The 27,381-nt window shown below is 36.5% G+C and overlaps 2 protein-coding genes across 5 annotated transcripts in view; one reads left to right on the forward strand and one right to left on the reverse strand.

Moving 5' to 3' along the window:
* Nucleotides 1-4,152, forward strand: part of LOC129260819 (phosphoribosylformylglycinamidine synthase-like) — a 28,045-nt gene extending 23,893 nt beyond the window's left edge. Inside the window, exons 23-25 of the mRNA XM_064114634.1 lie at nt 1,074-1,223; nt 1,739-3,134; nt 3,244-4,152. Coding sequence (XP_063970704.1) covers nt 1,074-1,223; nt 1,739-2,052 — 464 coding nt within the window. The 3' untranslated portion in view covers nt 2,053-3,134; nt 3,244-4,152. The remainder of the gene's footprint in view (nt 1-1,073; nt 1,224-1,738; nt 3,135-3,243) is intronic.
* On the reverse strand, nt 137-23,261 carry LOC129260820 (uncharacterized). 4 transcript variants are annotated; one of them, XM_054898800.2, is made up of 9 exons: nt 13,327-13,595; nt 11,486-13,026; nt 10,354-11,084; nt 9,741-9,912; nt 8,460-8,623; nt 7,486-7,569; nt 5,860-5,974; nt 3,427-3,547; nt 137-2,034 (listed from the first exon to the last, which is right to left on the reverse strand). In XM_054898800.2, the coding sequence occupies exons 2-8, from the start codon at nt 12,905-12,907 to the stop codon at nt 3,434-3,436; spliced, it is 2,802 nt and encodes a 933-aa protein (XP_054754775.2). In that variant the 5' UTR covers nt 12,908-13,026; nt 13,327-13,595; the 3' UTR covers nt 137-2,034; nt 3,427-3,433. The 4 variants fall into 4 exon arrangements, with proteins under 4 accessions (XP_054754775.2, XP_054754776.2, XP_054754774.2 ...); XM_054898801.2 differs by having other exon boundaries at nt 296-2,034; nt 13,390-13,593; XM_054898799.2 differs by lacking the exon at nt 13,327-13,595 and adding an exon at nt 22,819-23,261 and having other exon boundaries at nt 361-2,034.
* Between the last annotated feature and the right edge of the window lie 4,120 nt (nt 23,262-27,381).

The raw sequence follows: 27,381 nt of genomic DNA on the forward strand, positions 1-27,381 counted from the left end.
TTGAATTGCCCTAGCTTTGTTAAATTCCTTGACCAATTAGCATTAGAATAATTACACACCTTAAAACAAACCAAACGTCCTCGCCTATGCCTCAGAGCTGTTCCAGAGATTCCTTATGTGTAAATTCTTACTAATATCCTTGAAGAAGTATATTATTTGTATACAAGTTATTTCAGTGGAAAACAAATTGTGTTGTGCTAAGCCAAAACTTTACATAATAGTGATATACCAATTTTACATGTACTATTGAATATTGATTAGATAATATCACATCATGAAATTCTAATTTTATTTTGGGTAAGTTGCATGTGTTCATGAATAATTATTAGAAAACTAAATCACAGATGACTCCAAACAAATTGAAATTGTCGCAATAAATGTATAATTTATTTTGAGAAAGAATTATCACACACATAATCAAAATAAATAAATAATAATATAATATAATAATAATAAAATAAATCATAATTCTTGTTCATGAATATTCCCAGGTAAAGCAATTACTTTGATTTCATCATTTATTATTTTACAGATGAATAAATATCTAGGAATTGTCATGATATAATCTTTAAATTAATTCAAATGAACTAAAATATATATCTCAACTTAAATATGAAAGAAAATATGGTCCTCACTGTCATTGCACACACTAACATTTTAACTTTTGAACATATCTTTCCATTTTACCCTGTGAAAAATTCAGCCTTTCAAGAGGTAATGTGTTTGTGCATTTTAAAACTGTAATTGCATTATCTATGGAGATCAAGGACAGTGTTACATACATGTACTTTGTTCTGAGAAAAACTCTGCTGCAACTGGTTTTAAAATCTCATTTCTAGCAATCAACAATATGAAGATTGAAATGAACCATTGCATTATGATATATTTATTCTCCAGCAATACATCTCTTCTTATTTTTGTTCAAGTTTAACTTCACTTAATCAAAGTTCATTTTTGACATTTGCTAAAATATCAACTGGCATGGATGAGATTTAACTTACATAATCTGCAATATATTTCCTCTAATTTGAATATTAATATAAAAATACATATACATTTCTGTATAATTTCAGCTGCATGCAAGCAAGGAGTACTACTGGATCACAATGATTCAGAGCGCTATGAATCTAGGTTTGTTACAGTACAGATTCAAGATAATCCAGCCATGATGCTACAAGGAATGCAGGGGTCTACACTTGGAATCTGGGTGGCTCATGGAGAAGGTACGTTCAAGATGTTTTCTTTTGTTTTCAGAAAATACTCATTTCATTCATTACAGCCAGTGCATTTTAAAGAATGTCTGTTATCCTAAAATTACAATAATATAGAATTTATGGTTTTAGGGTAAACATTTGTATCCTGTAACCAGTAGTTATTCTCACTAGAAACTTATTGTTTCTGTCATAATTATAATTTGACATCTATTACTACTTTTCAACAACAATGTATACAAGTATCTTTATTTACTCACTGTTTATATAATAAAGATGCTTAACAGTTTTATATTTGGACGGAATTGAAACATTGCAATATAGATCCTATGATACAATTAAGAATTCAAAATAAAATATTTGCACAGGCAGTAGATGACTGATATTAAATAGGAGTTTCTTTGCATTGATTATCTTCCTATGTCATATGTGTATGCATCCATTAATGGAAAATTGCAAAATGATTTACATTTCAGGAAGTTCTAGTCATAAAATTCAATATAATTCAAAATGCTGATCCTATACAGGCAAGATGAAGTTTGCCAACGAGTCCATCCACTCATCCATCCTGTCCAACAACCTTGCACCTGTCCGCTATGTCGATGATGAGGGCGCCCCAACCACCCAGTATCCACTAAACCCCAATGGTTCTCCTGACGGTATCGCAGCTCTCTGCTCACCTGATGGTCGTCATCTTGCCATCATGCCTCATCCTGAACGCTGCACTCTGACCTGGCAGTGGCCGTGGATGCCTTCAGAATGGAGACAGGACCTCAAGGCATCACCATGGTTACGCATCTTCCAGAATGCGTACAAGTGGTGTCTGGAAAATAAAGCATAAGGAAAAGGACATAAATGATATAAAGCATTTGATGTGCTCACTTTACATTCCATAGCCTCTAAAGTACCAGGAACAGATGGAAATGGAAGGACTATGAGTTGTTTTGAAGGATGTTTCAAAGAGACAAAAGTCAATGAGAATCGCATCCGACTTTGCAGTATATAATACATCAAGCAATGTGCTCATCAACAGTTATTATAATTCTTAGTCATACTTGCCTCTCAATGGGTTTGAGAAACTCTTATAGCAGGGTTATGCACTGAATTACAAAGGGCAGCTTTAAGTATTCATTACAAAGACAAAGTAGTCTCTGAATTTGAGAATAAAAAAAAAAACAGTTCTACAATTTCATAGAAAATCTTAACTGCAGACTGTAAGTCTATAATGATGTCAGTGATTCTCACTTGCAACTTTTAAAAGTACTGAAATACTTGCATTTGATTGGCTGAGAACAAATTTGTCGGGTGAGTTTCACTGACAAATTCAGTATTTATTTAAAGTTTCAACTTTGGTTTTTGACACATTTTTTTAAAAATATCTTGGTGTTGGATATTAATTAATTATACTTACATTGAATGAAATTGATATTATATTTCACTTTATGCTTGCTTAGGCATGAATTATGTATAAATTAATAGCATCATTATAAACATAATTACACTGGAATCCAAAGATAATACATTCTGTAGGACTGAATCTATGGAAAAATAATGAATATGTTTGTGTGTACTGGTCCAATACTTTTTTATGAATTTGTATTGATTTCTGTACAAGAAAAATGGATAGCATATTCTGAATTATACAGGGCTGTAAATTTCATTGGAAACTTCATTGGGAATTGATGTTTCTTTCTTATTTGCTCACAAACATATGTATTTTGTAATTGTCTGCTATACATTGATATGATTTAACATTCTTATAAATGAATATGCTTCAGGGAGCTAGACATTATGGACAGTTAAAATCACACAAAAATATATAGAAATACAACATGACAAACTTTTATCGCATTCTTCTTAATTCAGTTTAGTATGTATGCTTGACCACTATATGTGTGACCTTTCTGAAATGGTATTTTTTCAGTTTCCTAGTTCATTTAAAATTTGTTGTACTGTAAAATTATCATGGCTTGGGCTGTTTATGAAATATAATAAGAATACAGAGAAATGAGGGTCACACATATAAAAAGAGTTTGTTTGAATTGAAAAATAGAAATCCAACAATCTGGCAGTTGATCAAATATATTTATTTTTTTCAAGACAATTATTCTCTGTTACTCCTACATGGAAATAGCTTTGCTTAATTAGTGAAATTAAGCAAATTCATAGATTATTTGATACCTTGTCTTTGAATTTCTATATAATACATTCTTACATTGTTCTCATATATCCAATGTACCAGGGATGTTGCCATAGACTACTTCCTCTCCATAATAATTCATAATGACAAGGTTGTGTTTCACAGAAACAATCTGTACCAGCATGGCATCTGTGATCTGGGGAAAAAATGAAAATAGTAATAGTCAACCTTGCCAAGTCGACCAATCATAAATGTAATAATCAACCGAGCCAAAGCAATTTATGAGACCCAAATACTTGGTTCTCATTGGCTGAAAATATATTTGTTTGATATTTTTTTTTTTTGCATTTGATTTGATTGCAATTCTTTCTGCAAAACTCTTGACGAGTTAAGATGTTAATTTCCACTAATCAATCAATTTTCTCAGAAATCAAAGATATATCTGCAGTCCCAAGAGACGACTATTAATTATTTTTATAATCTTCAATATTCTATTGAAAATAAGTGATGAACATCTTGAATGATAATTGTGACATTCATTGGATATATCCTCAATTAAATTCTAAAAAAATACTGCTTATGGCAAAAAGTTTGCCAAGTACAGTTTTGTGAAAACTTATGTAAAAAAATTGTGTTCTTGGGTTTTTGTTACTTCCTTATGAAGGTGAAAATCATGAAATATGTTTTGTTGCTGCACCACTGAAATCAACTTAAGAGGCTTGTAATCAATCGAGAGTTATTCTTGTGCTACTGTGTATATGTATTATGAAATAAAGTTGTGATATAAAATTGTATTTAGTTTTATGATGTTTTGTGTATTTACCCAATGTACCGAAATCATAAGCAAAACAAAGAAGGAAAACTAAGCCTTATCCGTGGAGGGAGGGGCACTGTTATTACACACTATGCTCAAACATGGACTTTATTAAAGGACAAGTCCACCCCAACAAAAAGTTGATTTGAACAAATAGAGAAAAATCCAAGAAGCATAACACTGAAAATTTCATCAAAATCGGATGCAAAATAGGAAAGTTATGACGTTTTAAAGATTTGTTAAATTTCGGAAAACAGTTATATGCACATCCTGGTCAGTATGCAAATGAGGGGACTGATGACGTCACTCACTCACTATTTCTTTTGTATTCTATTATATGATATGTGAAATATTTTAATTTTCTCCTCATTGGAAGGTGAAACAAGTTTTCTTCCTCCATGGGGAATTACAATTGTTCTAACATTTTATGGTTCAGTAAAGCTGGTCCTTATTGTCAAATCTGTAAAAATTGAAATATTGTATAATTCAAACAATAAAAAACAAAAGAAATTGTGAGTGAGGGACATCATCGACTCTCTCATTCGCGTGTTGCCGAGTTGTGCATATAACTGTTTTGTGAAAAATAAGCGAAACTTTAAAATGTCATAACTTTCCTATTTTACATCAGATTTTGATGAAATTTTCAACGTTATTCTTGTTTGATTTTTCTCTATTGATTCAAATCAACATTTTTTTCTGGGGTGGACTTGACCTTTAATGAACAGTAAACTTGCTTCAATCTCAATTGTTTTTTATTTTTCATGATGACAGTGCCCTTTCTTCTGTACATTATGTATCTCCTCTGAATGTCCCATTTGTTTGAGAGTCATTTCCATTATGAATATGGGGTAACAAAAAACATTGTCACATTGTCAGCTATTGAATAATTATTCACACAAGAAAACATTCATATGGTGATAAAATACTATATTCACTGACCCTAAATGACATTTGACCTTGATTGTGTGACCAAAGACTTGTGCAAGATGATCAGTGATACTTGATTACCCTTACATCCAAATTTAATGAACTAGATCCATAAACTTTCAAAGTTATTATGGCAATTCAACAAATACCCCAACACGGCCAAAGTTCATTGACCTTGGTCATGTGACCTGAAACTCGCGCAGGATTTTCACTGATGCTTGATTACTCTTATGTGAGTTATGATATCTAAAAAACTTAACCTTGGTTAAGATTTTGTTTTGATTCCCCCAACATAATCTAGGTTCATTGACCCTAATGACCTTTGAACTTGGTCATGTGACCTGAAACTCACAAAGGATATTCAGTGATACTTGATTACTCTTATATCCAAGTTTAATGAACCAGATCCATAAACTTTCAGTTATGATGGAAATCAACAAATACCCCCAACATGGCCAAAGTTCATTGACCCTAAATTACCTTAGCCCTTAGTCATGTGACATGAAACTCAGGCAGGTGTTCAGTAATACTTGATTATCCTTATGCCAAAGTTTCATGAACTAGGCCCATATACTTCTAAGTTATGACATTTCAAAAACTTACGCTTTGGTTAAGCAGCGCCTATAGTCTCGCTCTGCTATGCAGGTGAGACAAATACCATCTACAAGAATTCATAAGAAAATGGTATGACTTTTATAGGTCTGAATAGATATATAGACGTATCTATTGTCAAAACCAAAGGAGTCGAGAACTGCCTCTTATCTTACCCTATTGCACTGTCTTAGATCAAGGAATTCTAGTTGGGGTAGTTTGGTTGGGATGTCTGCTAAGCAATGGCCAAGAATTGAATGGAGACCTATCAGATCAAGGTGTTCTAAATATCTGTGGAGAACAAAAAGAAGGATTATTCATTAATAATAATGGATATTTAGAGGTGCTAAAAACAAAAAGTACCATCGCGTACAATGTATGAATAATTATTTAACATTTGCAATAATTACCACAATATTCAAGATAAGAAGGGAAAATAATTATTGAGGAAAAAGGTATGTCTTAAGGGGAGATTTGAAGCCAAGAACACTGGAAGCATTTCTTATTGAAAGAGGGATAGCATTCCAAGTCTTAGCAGCTGCTACAGCAAAACATTTTTCGGCAGAGGAGAGTTTTGACAAGGGCATGCAAAGTCTGCATGTGTCAGTGATTGAACGAAGATTACGAGAGGGTGTGTATAATTTGATGGTATTATTAAGATATTCAGGTGCCAATTGATTTAATAGAGTTTTGTATGCATATAAACAGACTTTAAACTGAATACGATGTAATAGAGGTAGCCAGTGGAGTTCCTTAACTCATTGAGTGCTTCGTGCACGCTACGTATCCTACTATAACATGCCACACTCGTGCTCGCACGCCTACTATTGATTGCTTTGTGCTTGCATTGTTTCCTACCCTCGCCTGCTTCGTGCATGACTGCGCACATTCGGAATTACAATCATTGTTACGCCGTTTTGCATTGTATTGCGCATCGCATGCACGCCATAATTAGCACTATTGTGTGCAGTGCGAACTCTGCTTTCTGACAGATCAACTTACTCACGCGGTTTACATTCGAGTATTGCAACATTTTTTTTACAAGATATGGCTCCGCCTCCGAGAGGGAAGAGACCTAGGTTTTTTATCCTGATGAGGTTCGCTATGATGCATTCAAAACACTCCACAAAACGGAACGATGGAACGTTGGGTTAGTAGTGTGTATGGCATGTTAAGAGTTAAGTAGGGGTGTAGTATGAGTTCGTGAACCAAAGCCAAAAATTAATCGAGCGGCACGATTCTGAATAACCTCAAGTTTTCTTCTATCCCTAGCTGACAAAACAGTATATAAACTATTGCAGTTCTATAACCGAGAAAGAATAAGTGCTCGCACAGCATGGTGACATGTCTTAAGATCAATGAATCTACAAATCTTCCACAAATTGCTGAGATAATTCATTTCTAAATTATTGTGGTAGCAACTCACACCTTATCAGGAGGGCCTGCCTTCAAAGCTGACATTAAAATCATGAAAATATGAAGAGTTGGTCCATATATTTTAGTTGTACAATAATAGGTAAGTTATTGTGTCACCCCAATCCCTGATTGATAAAGCATGTCACATGTTCATGGTAGCATACATAACTGCACATTAAATTAAATTCATAGACAAAATTAAACTTAACTAAAGTGGCCATGATACTGATTATGTTACATTTCCTGCATGAACCCAAGCTGTAAAATGGTGAAATATTAAGTATTGAAAATAGACCTATCATATCCACAATTACTCTTTTTTCAGACGTTAACCAATATAAAGGATTGCATAATTAACCAATCTAATAACATTCTGTAAACCTCACCTGCAGTTATCTAATACTTGGACCAAACTAACATCAGAAATAAACCAGCACCATTCAATGGCAAGATGAGTGAGAAGAGGACACCTGACAAAAAAAGTGGAATAAAATAAAAACAAACAGTTTAATGTAACATTGGTACAACTGCATAGATTCACTGGAAAAAAAAAAGTATTTGACAACAAAATGTTTCAAATTCTGTCAAATTGTATGCAAACTACATTTGAAACAGCATCTAAAGTTACTTCTAACATTCATGATGCAATAAATATTGATATGGCAAAGAAATGTGAAGAAATTAAGAAGCTTTGAAATGATGTGAAAACTCTCAAATTGTCCATTGCAATGGAAGGGACAAATGACAATGCTGAACAGTACAACAGAAGAATTGCCGAGGAATTCACAGAGTAAGCAAATTGTCTTGGATAAAAAAGTTTCTTAAATCAAAATTTGGTCCAGAAGCCATCAACATATCTACTGGCATCCAACGCCCCTAAACTCAAATCAAAGAGCCACATATTCAGACGCTGTACACCAAAGCATCCCTCGGGCTATTGTTGTCGAGTAAAAACAAACATATTCTAAACCCTGAATGCTCACTAATTTTAGCAGGAAATACTTAATTCAATTTTGTTATCCCATTTTCAAATTATCAAACTTCTGAATTCATGAGGAAATAAACAAATCTTTATTACATACAAAAGCTTATAACCACAACTACATTTACATACAATGATGCCATACAAGTCGGGCTAGTGAAAAGGAGCAATGAAGGTCATTTCTAGGATTGTGAATTTGAATGTATCTTAAGTTGAACAGTCAGCTGGTGAGCAGTGAAAATGGAAATGTATTCTGCTTCTTATTTTTCAAATAATGCTTAGTTGTTTCAGCTTGCTATATGGTCTGTGATATCATGTATGTTACGTTCTCTTTCTTTGATTACCGGTATATCAAGAGCAATCTCACATAGTTCTTACCTGGTAGCAATGTTGATAAGACCTGGATCTCTTAACTCGGAACACTCAGAAAGGTCAAGGAAGGTCAAGTTAGACAGGTGAGGGGAGATGAAGAGGTTAGCTAAAGCTTCCTCTGAGAACTCCTTGCCCTTCTGAAGACGAAGACGTACCGGATTCTTCCACTCCTGAAAATCATGGTCAAAGGAAAAAGAAATAGGAATTCAAAATGTTAGTAACCCAGTCATGCATATTCCTAAGTTTAATGATTAATACACTTTTTTAAATACACTTTGAAAAAGCTTGTATTGGTTGTAAGTTAGAAACTAACATTCTCAAGCTCTGATATCATACAGATTATGCATAGGTGTAATTGTGGTAGTAGCAATGGAATATGCTCGAGTATATTTCCATGGTGCAATCGCACAGCTCATGTTTTTAATAACAATGCCCGGGGGGGGGGGGGGCCACTTACATTGACGAGTGGATACCATGCGCGACCAAAAAACACACGTAAAAAGGATGTCTTTTTCAAGATAGGGTACGTTACGTACATAACGTAATAAGGGTGTCAAAACACTAAAATAATGAAAAAAGGGTATCTATTTTCGCTAGGAAGGCTACGTGTTTAGGGTCAAATTTGAGAGGGTATAAAAAAAATTATTATTTTATAAAGGATGTACTTTTTGCCCCAAGAGTCAACACTACGTGTTTAGACTCATTTAGAGTACGATTTGCATGAGGTGTGCGAGGTGGGGCTGTACTAAACCCAATGATGTAGGTAAAGGTAAAACCAATGACCGACGTCCGTGACATAACAATTGAAATATCGCTGTACTTGTTTAGGGGTTCAATTCTGGGAATACTTGCCAATAGTATCGTTTTGTTTCCAATACTTGTTAAGGGTAGCGTTTCACACGCCAATACTTGTTAAGTTGTGCATTTTCAGAATATGGAAAATACGTGTTTAGGGTGCTTTTCAAGACCCCATGGTCACGCATGGTATCCACTCGTTAATGGAAGTGGCCCCTCCGGATAACAATGTGAACATCCAAGATGTCTACATTGTCATTAACAAACTAAAACCAAAGCATTCTTTGTTTATTAGAAATGGTTGGCAGTATAAATATATACTTATAGCAAGAAAATATGGCAAAACATCTCAAAATTGGTACTGGAATAGAAAAATTCCTTCAAATATTTTCATTTTTAAGATTGAAAGCCAACAGAGTTAGGGATATATTTCAATGCCTGATATATTTGTTTGGTTGATATTCAACATAAAATGTACACAATTATCATTACCTTCAGCATGGTTAGAGAGTAGTCCGTCAGCTGCTCACAGAATGAGATGTTGAGTTCCTCTAGGTTTGGACATTGTACAACATGATGAATTGATAGATCAGTCAGCTCCGCTCCATCTAGTCTCAGACATTTTAACTTGGCTAGTCTCTCATCACATAGCATGGTTACAGCACTATCAATTACAAAAAAACAATTGAGGTTACATGATTTTTAAGTTTTAAGAATTTTTTTTTTTTTTAACATGAATGATAATACCATACTCACATGAAAATTTGTAAGAGACCTTCCACAATTTTCTGCAACCTTTTATCTTAAATTCATCAATCTTTTCATGTTTCTTCCCTGCATAAAATTAAAAGAATTTGTTTCCTTTTCTTCTTAAAACATTTCAAAATATTCTTTGACAAACGTTATACAATATCATCTGTTGTAAAACAAAAGGATTGATCCAAAGTTCAAGGCCCTACCTTAACATGCACAATAGGTAAATCTTAGTTTCATTAGGTATATGTAGGTGTACCATCTGCAATCTGCATCTCATTGGCACTGGAAATGAGTACCATTCTATAAGTTTAGTACCATAAATATTAAATAAAATATGTGAGTAACTCACACGTCAGTGATCCAAGGAATGCCATTGATGTTGAGCTGTTCAAGATGATCACAGAATCTTGCAATCTCAAACACCGCCCCATCCGTCAGCTTGGTACAGTGAGAAAGATTGAGACATCTTAGCTTTGGTAGAAGAATCAACTTGGAGATGAGGCTATCAGTGATACCATCACACCCTTCCAAGTTCAGAGAGGTCAACGACCTACACCTGCTGATCAAAAGACTGAACTGGTCATCCTGCATAGAACGGACAAACCCAAATTCAAGACTGGCTACACCGGGACAGTGGTCAATGATGGCCTGGATTTCCTGGCTACTGACCTCATCACGTCCGCGGAATGTTATACCCCGTAGCAGACTGCATCGTTGGAAGACGTTCTGAAGCACATCTGAAGAAATCCCAGCTTTGTTGGAAAGGTCTAGGTAATGCCATAACAATGGATCTTTGGCAAGGATGTTCCATTTCTTGCATACAAGCATGATAGGGTCACAAAGTTCACTATGAGAGAAATACTTGAAGATATTTATGAGGATTTCATCTGGAAGAATGCCAAATGCACTACTGTCCTCATCTTCTATAGCATCACAATCTTCATCATCATCAATGTCTTCAAGAATTACGTCATCAGCTTTAGGAAGTAGACTATCACCTATCCTGTCTGGAAATTCATCTTTAAGAATCTCAAAGGCATGTATCGCATTGTCCAGCTCTACCCGTATCAGCTCAATGTCCTGAAAGATTGAAGATAGCAAACAAATGTCTCACTTTAAATTGTTCTCCATAATCGCTTTGTTTCAAACAAATTTTAATTTTTCGATGGATATCATTCAAATTCTGTATAAAGGTCTATACTAAAACACAGAAAAATAGCTTTTTGTTCAAAAATTTTACATGCTTTCTAAACAGCAGTTTCATTTGATTTGAAAGACAATCTTGGAAGACAAAATGGCAAAAATTTTGTTCTCGACAGTTCTAATCTTAAAAATACAATTCTGAAAAAAAGTTGAGTATAATATACTTTACAGGTGTATATGAATATACAAATTCATTTTTTTTTAGATATGAACAGTTCAATTATATTAAGTTGAATTGTTGAAGATTAAATTAGTTCATGCTTGGTAGTGTTTATCACCTTGAGAGTGCTTGCAGCTGCATCTGATACAAATGATTTTGAAGCAATGGCAAGCAAAGAATCATGCTTTAAAGCCTCCGTTCCACCATCCTCCTGTCCTTCTTCCTCCTCCTCCTCTTCACAACTATCATCTTCTCCTTGAAACAGAAACATTTCATCTTCCTCATTCTCCACTTTCCTGATGGTATCTTCATCTAAGAGAGGAGACTCCTTGATATCAACCAAGTATGGACACCTTGATTCTGTCCCTTCTGGACTGGCATGAAGTGGCTTTTGTTGGAGATCCATCATCACAACATGATCCATCAGCAGGTTGGTTGATTCTTCGATAGATTCCTGACTGAGGTATCGAAGAAGTGGAGGCTTTCTCTTCCCTCCTGGGGACACTTTCTTTCTGACCGACCTTTCAGGACTTGTGATGACCTCTGTTTCCAACATTGATTTAGAAAATACAGCTTGTGGTAATTTTGGTGGCATACAGATTCCTTCACCATGCTCACTGTGATTGTTATGCACATCTTGCTCTGAATCATCTGCCAAACCTCCTTGGTAAGCATTCATTTTAAAACCACTGAAAGAATCTCTTACTTCATTTTCAATACCAGTCTTGATCTCAACTGTTTCTTCTGATATCCCCTGTATTTCAGATTCAGTATTAAGGTTATGCTGATCTACATCTTCAGATTCTTTGATATCACAAAGCATAGGAACCTCAGTAGGCTCCACCTTTATTATCTGATCTTCACAAATGTCTCCAACACTATCTTGTACTGGCTTACTTAAATCAGAATCAGTAGGAATTTCCAGGCGGTTGTCATCACTATCACAACAGTCTTTCTCAATTGATTCTAAATCAGGAAGCATGTCTTTCTGCTCTTTGATTTCCTTTCCTGAGACTGGAGAGCCAAGCAGTCTGACGTCTGATACCTGGACAAAACTATCTTGCTCCTCCTGGACATCTATCTTCCTTTCTTCATCGATGTTAATATTTTTACTCATGTCAAGATGTAACTGTTCATGATCTTCTTCAACCAAAGGATGCTGAGCAAATAAACCCTTTTCAATGAGTAGTTCCTGAGGAGGATCTGGAAGCATCACGATGTGCCCCAGAAGAAGATTGGTAGATTCATTAAGAGACTCCCGACTAATCTGCCTCAGTAGCTTCTTCTTTGGGTGTACCTTGGGAAAAGTATCACGTCTGAAAGATGGACAAGATACCCTGGGCCAAGACTGGTTAAGACCAAAAGGCAACACTTCCTGTTTCTCCTCATCTTCATCTTCTAAGGAAATTGCATCCTCCCTCATCCAGGCATCATCATCCTCAATGACATGAGGATTACTCTGGAGGGTCAACTCTTCAGAATGGTTTACTGGTTTAAACACCAGATTGTTTTCAGACCTTTTGCTCTCTGATGGCTCCATGATGAACGAAGAGTCAAATAATAATCACGTTCATTTTCATAGAATATTGTAAGCTAACCCAAATATAGTCTGCCCTGTCTTATGGATGAAAGGAGGGTGCTGACAGTGCACTGGAAATCCTGGAAAGAAGATATGGAGATAAGAAATATCAAATTATTCGAAGCTGTAAAATTTGAGAGAAATAACCCTTATCTGGCAAATTAAATCACTTAGCAACAGTCAATACACTTTGTGCTTATTTTTCTAAATGGTACAATATTTACAATTTTAATACATGTACTTTGTCTCTCTTCTAATACTCCTGGATTCCTGAAAAGTACAACTTACATTGAAAAAAAAACTCTTAACAAATTGAACACTAAATGATTGCAGAATAAAATGTGGGGCATGGGGCTCAATCAGATAACCAGAACACCTACCTGCAAAAGCTAATTTTATCCCTGTTGAAATATAAATCCTACGGTCTTGAAAGAGTTACTAACCTGTAGACCTAAGTACTGCAGCAAATAAAATCACAGCCTTTTACAAGAAATTATGATAAGACTAGATAACTCTGCATACATGTACATATTATTAGACCTGACCAATCTACATCTCATGAACAGTACATGGGCAATGCAATTTTGCCTTTTGTATATATTCATCTCAGCAGCAATGAGCACTGGTCTTGCTAGATTAGAAACAGTGAATAGGGAATGAACAATTGCTATACCCCTCCTAGAGTAGACTTATCTGCTTGGATGGACATGAAAGGGGCGCTTGCAAGCCCTTTTGTATTGGTGGTAATCATTCCAAGGTTAGAGAGGGAGTATGATGTCATAACTGCTGGACACTGGTTTTGGAGACTTTTTTACATATCAGCAAGAAGATAGTTGACAAATAAGCTTTCTTCTCTCTCTCTCTGAGACAAATATCCAGTGAAGTGCAAGTTTATGATGAATATGTTCAAAGACCCAAATTTTTAAATTTTAGATGAAAAGTTTCTGAAATAAAGAATTTACTCACTCAGATCTTTTAGTTGTTGATTTAAAACTTAAATTATGTCTTATTTTATTGATTTCAAAATTCCAGATGAATATTTTTTTTATTCAAATATTGTTTTCTACTCATGGGGGGGGGGGGAATATTTTGCTTTGTTATAACCACATGACATAGAACATGCAGGTTATCTACATGTACACCTTGATATGAAATATAGGCCTATATTAGATTGGAACATCATATGAATGATATCCAGTGAAAGAAAATGATATCTCAAAGACAGAGCCCATCCCCCCCCCCAAAAAAAAAAGAAATACAAATAAGAAACACAATATGTGGGGAAGACCAAGAAAAGAACAAAATGAAGAAAATATCTTTTTCATGTTTGTAAAAAAAACACTTGGCAAACTTTTTTTTTAATCTCTCCAGAAAAGGTAACACTAAAACCCCACCCCAAGATTTTTTTTCTGTCCTGAAGCTAGGCCAAGGTGGAGAGTATGTAATTGTGTCATTAAATGTACCAGACCGAGAAGGATATTGAGCCCTTGTTCCATCCAAGCTTATGCCCATTAAGTCTGAGATTACAGTCTACCTAAACCCTTCAGAAATAGGGGACCATAGTGGTTGTAATTGACCAAGTTCCCATTAAAAGAATAAAATCAATACTGTAACTCAAAGTGCCCTTACATGTGTAATACTCTCAAAGTAAATAACTCTTTTAACATCTGCCAAACCATTTGAAATAGACAACACATCATCTGTCTTAAGCAAATAACTTCAAACTAAACAGCCAACTCCTCCTGTTTAAAAATGCATAATTCTTTGACAGACTGGTTTTGCAAAACGATTTAGCAAGAGTACTGCTACACTTACTGGCAAACTTACATGTGATGTATATACATTTATAAAACCATCTTTCAAGTCAAGCACGAGTGAGCCTTGATATTAAGGCAAAAACCCCGGAAAAAACATCATTTATTTTATTCTACGACAGTCAGTCACCCCCTTACACTTCTCCTGTCACCTGTCAGTTTTACAGTTCAATCAGCTCAAATGTAAATTTTCATCTTTTCACAATTTTGAAATTGTAAAATTGTAAAATTTATTAAGTTCATTGAACCAGACATTTATGATTTCTCAGCTAAATCTATTTCCACTTGTTACAATGAACTTGAGAGGTTTTAGCAAGGTCATGGCTGTAAAAGCCCATCATATAAATAATTGGGTTAAGTGCTAATTTATTTCTGTTGTAGCAAAGAAAGACCAGTTGTGACTTTTAGAACTGAAAATTGACCTCTGATTCTTAATAGTCACTCATGTATGACTCAACTGATCAACAAGATTTTTACATGCAAGGTGGGCAGAAAAAAACAATTCTGCCAAACAATTTAGCTCAAGACTTGTCTTGTTAAACAATTTAAAAACATAGGGGTGTCGATGAAATTGAAAAGTAAGCTGTTTTGCATCATATTTGAATGAGTGCTGGGCTCGAATTAAGAATTGAGGGGGCAAGGCCATTTTTAAAAGGGCACTTTCAGCTTGGGGCAAAGTGGCCTTGGATGCCCCAGAATTTCAAGGGACATCAAGGCCATTCTAAAGGGCATGAAGGCCACTTTTATTCTGGTCAAAAGGGCACGACAAGTACTGGCCTTTGTAGTGCAACCTAAAAGTTACATTTACTCCGGCACTTCTTTATCAGAGTGCAGATCTGTCAAGAGAAAAAATCTTTCGGGGGCAACAAAATCAATTCTGGTGAAAATGTTTAGGGCTCCATTTTTCTGGGGCTTCCTTTCCACTTCTAAAATAATTCATTGTTTTATGTTGAGTTTCCTGACAAAACCACCAATTCTAGACCAAGTTACATCGCTATTGCCAAACAGTACCCTTTAAAGTGTCATAAAAATGGAAGTAACATTCCACAAACATCAACAATTATTTATAAATAAACCTAATCTGAAATTCAAATAGATCTATAAGGAGTTGAAATCATTCCACAAAAGTCCCATCAGAGATCACTTTACGATGTGCACAGCTCAGCCTCAATCACACTGCACGCATACTCACTAATCCACAGCAGTGACAGCACTATAGAGCAGATATCTAGGCCGTCAGAACCAGGGAAGAAATCTTCCCATCTCTGCTAAACTGAATGCTACAATGCTAGCTGACTTTTTTTAATGAATTACAAAAGCAGTAGGACATCTCTCTAAAATCATGTGAAACTATCATTAAATGTTGAATATCATCCAGAATTATTACTTCAGTGACAATGACGAGCTTTCCAGGTATTTTCAAAGCTGAAATCATCGTAATTGTTTGATACATGTTGATGAAAATCAGCCAGACAGTAGGCCTACCATTATCTGAAGGGAATTTCTAATAATCAATTCAAGAAAATAGCCTAAAAATTTCATTTTTTATCACCACAATTAATTTTAAAGTCCAGTATATAAAAAATATCTTTTGATGATTCAATATTTAATATATATGATGAGTATTTTTGTAAAATTTTGCAAATGGACGAATAATTTCCCTCAAACCTTCAAATCCCCCACCATTACAAATGGACTCTTCTCTAACCATTTGGGGAATTACCCTACCCAACTCATCGTACTAGCTCTGCGCTGCAGAACGGTGGCAAAATATGGTTTACTTACTCTTGTCACTGAGGAATTGGTAAAATGACATTTTTGACATTATTTCATATCATAAAATGATAAATTCATCACATATATCAAATTATTGAGAGAAAAAGGGCATGGCAGCCTAAAGAAAACGGGAATTTCTTTGACCAAAGGGGCATGAAGGCCAAAGGAAAAGGGCAGGTAAATATATGGCCGTGACAGTATAACTTTTCTGGAGGGCATAACGGCCAAGCAAAGAGGCATCCACGGCCATGGCCGTCAATTAATTCGAGCCCTGGAGTGTCAGACTCAGACGCATACCTTAAGTGATCTAAGACTAAGTGTAGGCTCTACTCCACTTCACTACCGCTACACTGCTACACCTACCCAAACATGAAGGTACAAAACTAGCTCTGATACTCCGAGTGACAAGGGTGGGATTTTATGGGGGAGAAATATTTAACTTGTAGTGACTTGACTATATCTTTTTATATATCTACATCTATATATTCTTTCCTTGTATATATTTTCATTTATATTTCAACATTCTGTATATGTATATAAATTCTTTCTTTTATTTCCAAGTTCATATATTCTCACTTGTTCACGCCATGTGTATGTACTACAAGACTGTACATTCACAGAACAAGGCAATTCATTTCCTGCCCAGATCTACTTGGCAAACACATTCTTATATTGAGAAACAACCTTTCTTTTGTTCCTAGACTTGGAGCAAACATCCTTTCATTGTTCCTTGTTTATTGCAATGAACTTGCAGGTATATACAACATCACTACAGAGATGCTGGCATGTTTGCTTTTCTCACAGTCTGCTTCTCTCTTCTTTGTTCTTTTCAACTTTGTTTTGCCCCTCTTTTTGGCGCTTATTTCTTTGTCTCATCTTTTCTGATGTTGGTAAAAACAACTTGTCTTCTCTACCACATCATCACTCTACTCTCTGCCTTCGTCCTGTCCACTCATGCTGACCATCTCATCCAGCTGCTAGTGAGGATTGAATCAAATCTTGTGGAGGATCAACTTATACTTAATTATTTCTCTGCATTTTCCAATCTTATTCCTTACCGTCACTTCCACTCATTCGAAGTCTATATTCTCTGCATATTTAATGAGCTCATTACTTCGCGAGACATTTTGTGACATCTGTCCCTTTATCTACTGTATTTGAAATTGTGAAGTGTATATATTTCTATTCACGGATTTGTGCAATTTATCTGAGATTCTGAGCGGCTGGACCACATTCTATCTTCTGGCGAGCAAGAATTAAGGTAGGACCTAACTTTTATATAAATATTAGGAGATCGACTTTGCCAATTTCCTAAACTGGTGATCCCGACGTGATCCTGAAACCTTAATTTTCTTTTATCGCCTTCTATTCATTTCTCTCTCATTTCGCTATTTTCGCTTCCTCTCGAGCTCTCACTTCGCTATTCTCACTTCGCTATTTTTTTGTTTCCTTTCTACTCCTCAATTTTTCTTAACCCTACAACATGACTATCCCTAATGTTTCTTCTACTCCTGAATCTTTCCTTTCTCCTATCGACCAACTCTCTGCGCAGGTTGACCAGCTCACAATGCAGATTCAAGCATTAACCATGCTGAAAAACCAGAGAGGGACTTGTAGTCGACAGCGCAAGTCGGTTTCACGCAGTGAGCAGCATGCAGGTGCCCAGTGCTGGTATCACTGGAAGCATGGGAGCAGTGCTCAAAAGTGCATAGGTCCTTGCTCTTTCTCAGCAAGACAGGCCCAGGGAAACGACCCCGCCAAGGAATAGCGGCGACTAACCCCCTTGGCAGCACCCAACCCAGTCGCCTTTTCTTTGTCAACGATAAGTACACTGGTACACGCTATCTCGTCGACACAGGTGCTGAGGTGAGCATTTTCCCTCATTCAAAATTGGGAAAACCGGCTAGGGTTGACGCGACAAATATCCAACTACAGGCTGTAAATCGATCACCAATCAAGACTTTCGGACAAAAGTCTTTCACACTTGATCTCGGTTTACGGCGTGTTTTCCGCTGGATATTTGTTGTGACAGACATACCTACGCCGATTTTGGGTGCCGATTTTCTTGACCAGTTTGGACTGTTGGTGGATATCAAACACCGCCGATTGATAGACACCAAAACCACTCTTACAGTCCAGGGGTGTGGTTCATATACAGGTACTATTAGCCCGATGTATGTTCAACACGACTCATCGGAGCGGTTTCACTCCATTCTCCGTCAATATCCGGATATCACACGACCGGTTTACAAGCACTCAGGAGTGAAACATACTACCACGCATCACATCCCAACTCGAGGCCCGCCCGCGGCAGCGCGCCCTCGTCGACTTGCTCCAGATCGTCAGAGAATTGCCCAGGCAGAGTTCGAGCACATGCTTGAACTTGGCATTATCCGACAATCTGAGAGCAACTGGTCAAGTCCATTGCACATGGTTCCCAAGAAAACGCCAGGGGACTGGCGGCCTTGTGGTGATTATCGCTTGCTCAACGCTCGCACGGTCCCGGATCGATACCTAGCTATCCCACACTTGCAAGATTTCTCTTCAACTCTTGCAGGTAAGACAATTTTTTCCAAAATTGATCTCGTTAGGGCATATCATCAGATCCCAGTCGAGCCTAGCGACATTCACAAGACTGCCGTGACCACTCCATTCGGCTTATTCGAATTTGTTCGAATGCCATTCGGCCTTAGGAATGCAGCGCAAACATTCCAGCGATTGATGGACACCGTCATTCGCGGCCTCCCATTTGTCTATGTTTATCTGGATGATATACTGGTAGCCAGTTCCTCTAAGGATGAACATGAGACACATCTCCGTCAGCTTTTCGATCGCCTGCAGGAGTATGGCATCATCGTCAATCCCTCGAAATGTCAGTTTGGTGCTTCATCGCTATCTTTCCTCGGACATACGGTGGACAACACCGGAATCCGCCCTCTTAGCGACAAAGTGAAAATCATCCGTGATTTTCCTGCCCCCACGTCGCTCACCAAACTTCGAGAATTCCTGGGATTGATCAACTTCTACAGGCGATTCATTCCACATTGTGCCGACGTGCTACAACCTCTGACTGATCTGTTGAAAAACAGAACAAAAAAGAACATGCCAATTGATCTTGGAGAGAAAGAGCTTCTTGCTTTCAATCATGCTAAAGATCAATTGGCTAACTCTACTGTTCTTGTGCACCCTCGCACTGATGTTCCCTTGTGCCTACTAGTCGACGCTTCTGACGTAGGAGTTGGGGGAGCTATCCAACAACGAGTAGATGGAGTTTGGCAACCTCTGGCTTTCTTCTCTAAGAGGTTACAACCCGCTGAAACCAAATACAGCACTTTTGGTAGGGAGTTGCTTGCAGCATATCTGGGTATCAAGCACTTTCGCCATCTTCTTGAAGGTAGGTCATTTACTATCTACACTGACCACAAACCTCTTACCCATGCACTCAAATCGAAACCGGATAGGCATTCGCCACGTGAAATCCGACAACTCGATTTCATTTCTCAGTTCACTTCTGATATACAGCACATTTCAGGTAAGGAGAACACAGCAGCAGACGCCCTCTCTCGTCTGTATATTGACAGAGTTGATTCTTCCTCAATCATAGACTTTGCGGCCATCGCAAAAGATCAGGAAGATGAAACTGAGGTGAAAGACTCCTCACTTCAACTCAAGTCAATTGTTCTCCCAGGTTCTACCACTACCATTCTGTGCGATATATCAACTGGTACTGCCAGGCCTTTGGTACCAGTCAAACATAGAAGAGCTATTTTTGATTCCCTTCATGGACTTTCTCATCCAGGAATCAGAGCTACTCAAAAGCTCATTACAGAGCGCTTTGTTTGGCCTAGCATCAACGCTGATGTCAGAAAATGGGCCAAAACATGCCTCGAATGTCAAAAGTGTAAAGTACATCGGCACACCAAAGCACCACTTGGTACTTTCACTTCACCTGATGCACGCTTCTCTCATGTGCACATTGACCTCGTAGGCCCGCTTCCTTCTTCAGAGGGTAACAATTACCTTCTTACTTGTGTTGATCGCTACACCAGATGGCCAGAAGCTATCCCTATCCCCGACATCACTGCGGAGACGGTAGCACGAGCATTTGTGGCCAGATGGGTAGCAGTGTTTGGTGCACCTACTACTCTCACAACTGACAGAGGTAGGCAATTTGAGTCAGCACTTTTCCTTGCACTCACCAACCTCCTCGGCACTAAACGCATCCGCACAACAGCATACCATCCTGCCGCAAATGGTTTAGTGGAGCGTTTTCACCGCCAACTTAAAGCTTCTCTCAAAGCTCATAACAAGGTCCGTTGGACCGAGTCACTCCCTTTAGTCTTGCTGGGTATACGCACAGCAATCAAGGCGGACATTGGATGCTCTGCTGCAGAACTTGTGTTTGGGACTACAGTCACTCTACCTGCACAATTTGTAGCTCCTTCACAAATTGATTCTGCCGATGACCCATCTAACTATGCCCACAGACTAAAGAGAATGATGCGGGAATTACATCCCACTCCTACTCGAAAACAGCAAACTCGAACACAGGTACATCCTGAACTGCATTCTTCATCTCACATCTTTCTACGAGATGATGCTGTTACAAAGCCATTGCAACCTCCATACAGAGGACCCTTCCGAGTCATCCGTCGCACTGACAAGTATTTTACCATTGATTATAATGGTAAACATGAAAATGTCAGTGTCGACAGGCTGAAACCGGCTTTCATCGAGCAGGAGGCTACCACTCCATTTCATCATCAAGATCCACCTGACCAAGTTCATCAACAATCCAACTCCACGGACTTGGCAGTGGATTCTGATGACAAGCACATGCCTCCCGAAATTCGTAAGACCCGTTCTGGTCGCCATGTCAGGTTTCCTGCCAAGTTCATTCAATTTTTCGGAGACGGTTGAAACATGTCTCAAAATTCACTAGTGTTTCCACTCCTTTTATTCTCTTGTTTTATATAGCCAAGTTCCCTTTTACTTTCCTTTGTCGATTTGATACTACATTTCTATTCGGTACAAATCTAGGGGGGAGCTACTGTAGTGACTTGACTATATCTTTTTATATATCTACATCTATATATTCTTTCCTTGTATATATTTTCATTTATATTTCAACATTCTGTATATGTATATAAATTCTTTCTTTTATTTCCAAGTTCATATATTCTCACTTGTTCACGCCATGTGTATGTACTACAAGACTGTACATTCACAGAACAAGGCAATTCATTTCCTGCCCAGATCTACTTGGCAAACACATTCTTATATTGAGAAACAACCTTTCTTTTGTTCCTAGACTTGGAGCAAACATCCTTTCATTGTTCCTTGTTTATTGCAATGAACTTGCAGGTATATACAACATCACTACAGAGATGCTGGCATGTTTGCTTTTCTCACAGTCTGCTTCTCTCTTCTTTGTTCTTTTCAACTTTGTTTTGCCCCTCTTTTTGGCGCTTATTTCTTTGTCTCATCTTTTCTGATGTTGGTAAAAACAACTTGTCTTCTCTACCACATCATCACTCTACTCTCTGCCTTCGTCCTGTCCACTCATGCTGACCATCTCATCCAGCTGCTAGTGAGGATTGAATCAAATCTTGTGGAGGATCAACTTATACTTAATTATTTCTCTGCATTTTCCAATCTTATTCCTTACCGTCACTTCCACTCATTCGAAGTCTATATTCTCTGCATATTTAATGAGCTCATTACTTCGCGAGACATTTTGTGACATCTGTCCCTTTATCTACTGTATTTGAAATTGTGAAGTGTATATATTTCTATTCACGGATTTGTGCAATTTATCTGAGATTCTGAGCGGCTGGACCACATTCTATCTTCTGGCGAGCAAGAATTAAGGTAGGACCTAACTTTTATATAAATATTAGGAGATCGACTTTGCCAATTTCCTAAAAACTCATGCAACAAAATGACCTTACAATTCATCTTACATTTTCACAAACTTATGTCAAGTTGAGGTAACAAGAATCATTTCCTTAAACTAGTAATTCACATCATGCTTCAATGACCAATCAATATATTTCTTTCCCTGCCGAATTACAATCATAGACAGATACATATCTTTGAATAAATAAATACATAAATAAATCGATAAATAGATAAATAAATGAATAAGACACGCGAACGCAGCTAAATACGTGGGACTGAGCTGAATGGCCTGTGCAACTAAACTTGATCTCGAAGATCGATCTAGATGAACTCGAATATCAGAATCAGAAACACACTCATTTAGATCTAGAATCTACTCACGAACAAGAATAAAATGGTGGGGAACTTGTTCTGCCGGCTGACAATGCTAAGCATATAAAAGAATGGATAGAACTTGGCAATCAACAGTTCTGACACCGAGAAAGACCACCGAAATCCAAAACAAAGACAAGTTGAATGAGCGATTCCGAGGCACCACGCAACCGGTCAGGCGCGGCGCACCGTCACGCCAGAAAGTGCAATGAGTGGGAGTATCTCCAAATCCTGCTGCCTGTCCTGTACATGATAATTCAACGGCTCCGCAAGAACAATGGGTGTGGTCATTTTGATTAGCTTGATCTTGGAGTTGGCGGCCCGGTTGGCGGGCTCCTTGGCCCTCCTTGGTTAACCGATTTGGGCACCGCCGCTTAGGCACTATGGGGCAGCGGAACCGGCTATTTTTCCAAAACCGTTTACAAAAACGTAAAAAAACCCATCTGATTGTGATTTTTTGCGGAGGGAAGGATTGAAGAGAAGAATAGATTAAAGAATAAGTCCAGCAAATCAAAACAATTTTGCTACACCGGCCCCCCACATCATATTTTGTTGATTAAAAAAAAAATTACCCTCACATCATTACTTAAATTATGTAGTCGTAGCAATTGTTATTTAAGCAGGCCCAATTAAAGGTCTATATTTGTTTTTAAGATATCTGAAAATAAATGAATTTGAATGTGAAAACGAGGGGAAAGTGGGACAGAAAATAAGAAAATCAAGCAAAATAATACTGAAGCCGTGGGAGAACACCATTCTGGTATGTGTTTTCTCCCTCATTCAGTCGCACTCCCTGGGAAATGTTGCCGAATCGATCAATGTGAGAGTCTGGGTGGGTCGCGTTGAATAAAAGTTACAATTATGGTAATTAACTTTGCCATGCAATGTTAACTTGTATGGAATCCTTGATTTGATTGGCTAGCTGTTGATCAGCGTTACCATGGTAGTTACCATTGGATGGCAAAAGTTACCATAATTGTGACTTGTATGCAACGAAGCCCAGCAGGTGCATGCATCAGGTGCAGATCGTAAGGTTTCTGTGATATCGGCATTATTTCATTTCGTTCCCTTTATTTATTTATTTTTGACATTTGATTTACATAAAAGAAGCAGTAACAATAATGCATAATTATTAAAATTATAGAAAGCTGAGTCTGAGAAGTTTTAGTAACATAACAAAAAGATACAATCAGTCAAGTTCTAAGATTAAAGCTTATAAGTCAAAGAAATAATGATGGGACCTATACATTAAATCGAGCTTGTAAAACTGCGGGCCCCGATCGACATAGATGAGGGCCTATTCATCTTTTTTTTTAATGTGTCAAGTGAAAGTATGTAAATTTACAATATAGATAATTGTATGTCACATGTTATATTCGTATAAATTTGAATTTGAATACGAGGAATCCATTTTAAAAATAAGAGCCCCAGGCTTGTCAGCAAGCCAAAATGAAAGTATTAAAGCCTTAAATGGTACCCGCGGTATTCACATTGTTTAGTAATTGATACAATATTGTCGCTATTTATAACTTAGTAGTATTTACTATTTTTAAATCATGATGCAATTCTAGCTATTCTTCCTCATTAGTGAAATTGATTTTGTGTCACTGAATCTAGCCTCGATAAAACACGGCGATCGACCATCGTCTCATATAGGCTTCTTCTTTTTTTTTCTTTTTTTCAAGTTCATTATTATTTTCAGAATTGTGGATAGCAGTCATAGATATAGCAATCAAATCCCTCTCAACACTTTCGAGTCAGAATAATGGGGTTTCAAAAATCCCCTGATGATCTCTCCTCGATCGAGCTCTCTCTCCCTCTCTCCTCGATCAATCACTCTCACTTTCTCTCCTGGCCTGCAAGCTTTTCCTACATCACCCCTCTCTCTCTAGTCGCCCACCATCATCATCGCCATCATAATCATCATTTTTTTATAACATGTTTTTATTGTCTTCTCTCAAATCAAGTATACAATAACGATATAAATCTCATAAGCAAATCAAGTACGCCCGGGCAAGTACGTATCACAGAATATAATTGTACATCGATCATTGAGAATGAAAATAAAATAACATGATAATTTTTTTTTTTTAAGCAGTATTTCTGCATTTATTAATAAATAAAAATTACAAATTTATAACAATGATATAAAATCAAACATATATACTGATCAAGTTACAAAGGTGACAATTGTATAGTAGTTAAGTAGATATATAGACATAATATTCATGTAAACAATAACAAATGAATTTAAATGCAGAGGCCAGCTATCGTAAGCTGAAAGCTTGAAATAATAGCAGCCAGGGGAAAAGAGGCTATACATGGAAACCATAATAAAAATACCGGGTCTTTATTATTTAAAAGTGATGTCACTTATATTGCTTAAAATATAATAAAAGGAAAGGGGGAAGGGGCAAGATGAAGTGTGTGCAAGTGAGTGCGAGTGCAGGTGAGAAATTATAAGTATTTAGATAAAAGGTACCTCTTTAGTGAAGCTTTAAATGATATAAGAGATGCAGCTTGTTTGATATCATTCGGAAGGTTGTTCCAAACATCCGGGCCGTGATGCCGTATTGTTTTGTGAGCAATTATTGGTTTTGGGTTTGTTAAATGAAAGTCAGATGAATGTCGAGTAGGGTATGAATGAATGTTTCTATTACAGACAAAAATATTTCGAAAAGGTGTTGGTATAGTGTTGGTGGAAAATTTGTACATAAAAATAGCAGTTTGATAAGTGTGAATATCGTAGATCTTCAATGTTTTAAAATCATGAAATATAGGATCAGTATGAGAGAGATAATGGGAGTGATGACAAATGCGAAGTGCTTTCTTTTGAAGGCGCAATATTGAATCGATTTTGATTTTGTTACTATTTCCCCATTACAATAAGATATACGATAAGATAAATGAGTTATAGAGCATAAGTAACGATCTTTGAGAGATATAATATTTTAATTTATACAAAATGCCTATGCCTCTTCCTGCCATCATGCTTATATTACGAATGTGACTACTCCAAGTTATGTTAGCATCGATCACTACACCTAAAAATTTAGTTTCTTGTTTTTCATTAATGGGTATATCATTGATATAAATATTATCGCGAAATATATGTTTAGAATTAATGTGTTTGAAGTACATGAAATTTGTTTTATCTATGTTAAGTGAAAGTTTGTTTGATTTAAACCATATTGATAATTTCTTTAATTCTTGATTGAGAGTTGCAACAAGTATGTTTAAGTTGTGGTGTGAATAAAATATGTTGGTGTCATCTGCGAATAAAACATATGTAAGTAAGGGTGATGTGTTCACAATGTCGTTCATATATATTAAAAATAATAAAGGTCCCAGGATTGAACCCTGTGGTACTCCACATATTACGGGGCATATATTAGATGATTTGGATTTAAAATTAACATATTGGCGTCTATTAGCTAAATAATCTTTAAACCAAGATAGTACGATCCCTCTGATTCCATATGTCTTTAGTTTACTCAGTAATATGCGATGGTCCATTGTATCGAACGCCTTCGATAAATCCATATAAAACCCCAATAGTGTGCTCCTTTTTTGAAAGTGAATCAGTTATTTTATCATATAATTGTAAAATTGCATAATCGGTTGAATGTTTTTTTCTGAAACCATATTGATTGGGGATTAATAATTTGTTAGTGTCCAAAAATGAGTATAAACGATTGTAAACAATTTTTTCAAGTATTTTGGAAATGCTTGGTAACAGTGAAATAGGGCGGTAGTTTACAATCCGACATGGGTCATCTTTTTTATATATTGGAATAATTTTGGCAAGTTTTAGCGATTCAGGAAAAACACCTTGAGAGAGAGACAGATTGAAAATATGTACAAGTGGAGAAGCCAGGAAAAAAATTATTTGTTTAAGTAGATACACTTATCCCATCATGGCCACTGGATTTGCTGGGTTTTAAGGATCGAACAATTTCTAACATTTCCTGAATATTTGTAGGGTTGAAAAATAAGGAGTGTTCGTTATGGTTATCTAAATATTGTGAAAAATCATGGTCATTGGTAACAATTTTCGAAGCTAGGTTTGGACCAACATTAGTAAAAAATGAATTGAATGCGTTTGCAATAACACTGGGGTCTCTGATGTGGTCACCATTTTCTAAAAATTCATCATTGTCTCGATCATCTTTTTTCTTACCTAGAATGTAATTTATTGTATGCCATAAAGTTTTGTTATTGTCTTTATTGTTTTCAATTTTGTCTGAGAAGTAAGATTTTCGTGCTAAACGAATTACAGATGTTAATTTATTACGATATTTTTTGTATTTATTTTGATGTTCTATTGTAGGTGATTTAAGTGATATCTTATACAATCTATTGCGAGTAAATATAGATTTAATTATTCCTTGAGTGATCCATGGTTGTTTATTCTTCTTTTTGTTTGAAGTTATTTTTGTCAAAGGTACGTTTTTGTTGTAATAATGAAGAAGTTTGTTTATGAATATTTCATATGAATTGTTAACATCCTGCTCTTGAAAAACATCTTGCCATGTTTCTGTAAACAGATCTGTTTTTAGGGAATCTATGTTG

The sequence above is a fragment of the Lytechinus pictus genome, unplaced genomic scaffold, assembly GCF_037042905.1.
Source record: "Lytechinus pictus isolate F3 Inbred unplaced genomic scaffold, Lp3.0 scaffold_19, whole genome shotgun sequence".
Taxonomy (NCBI): domain Eukaryota; kingdom Metazoa; phylum Echinodermata; class Echinoidea; order Temnopleuroida; family Toxopneustidae; genus Lytechinus; species Lytechinus pictus.

Excerpts from the sequence above, each read along its gene's own strand:
- LOC129260820 (XM_054898800.2), bottom strand. The coding sequence starts at position 12,907 with ATGGAGCCATCAGAGAGCAAAAGGTCTGAAAACAATCTGGTGTTTAAA. Across the intron at positions 11,085-11,485 it reads CAGCTGCAAGCACTCTCAAG|GACATTGAGCTGATACGGGT; the intron begins GTGATAAACACT and ends TCAATCTTTCAG. Across the intron at positions 3,548-5,859 it reads ATCTAAGACAGTGCAATAGG|ATCACAGATGCCATGCTGGT; the intron begins GTAAGATAAGAG and ends TTTTTTCCCCAG.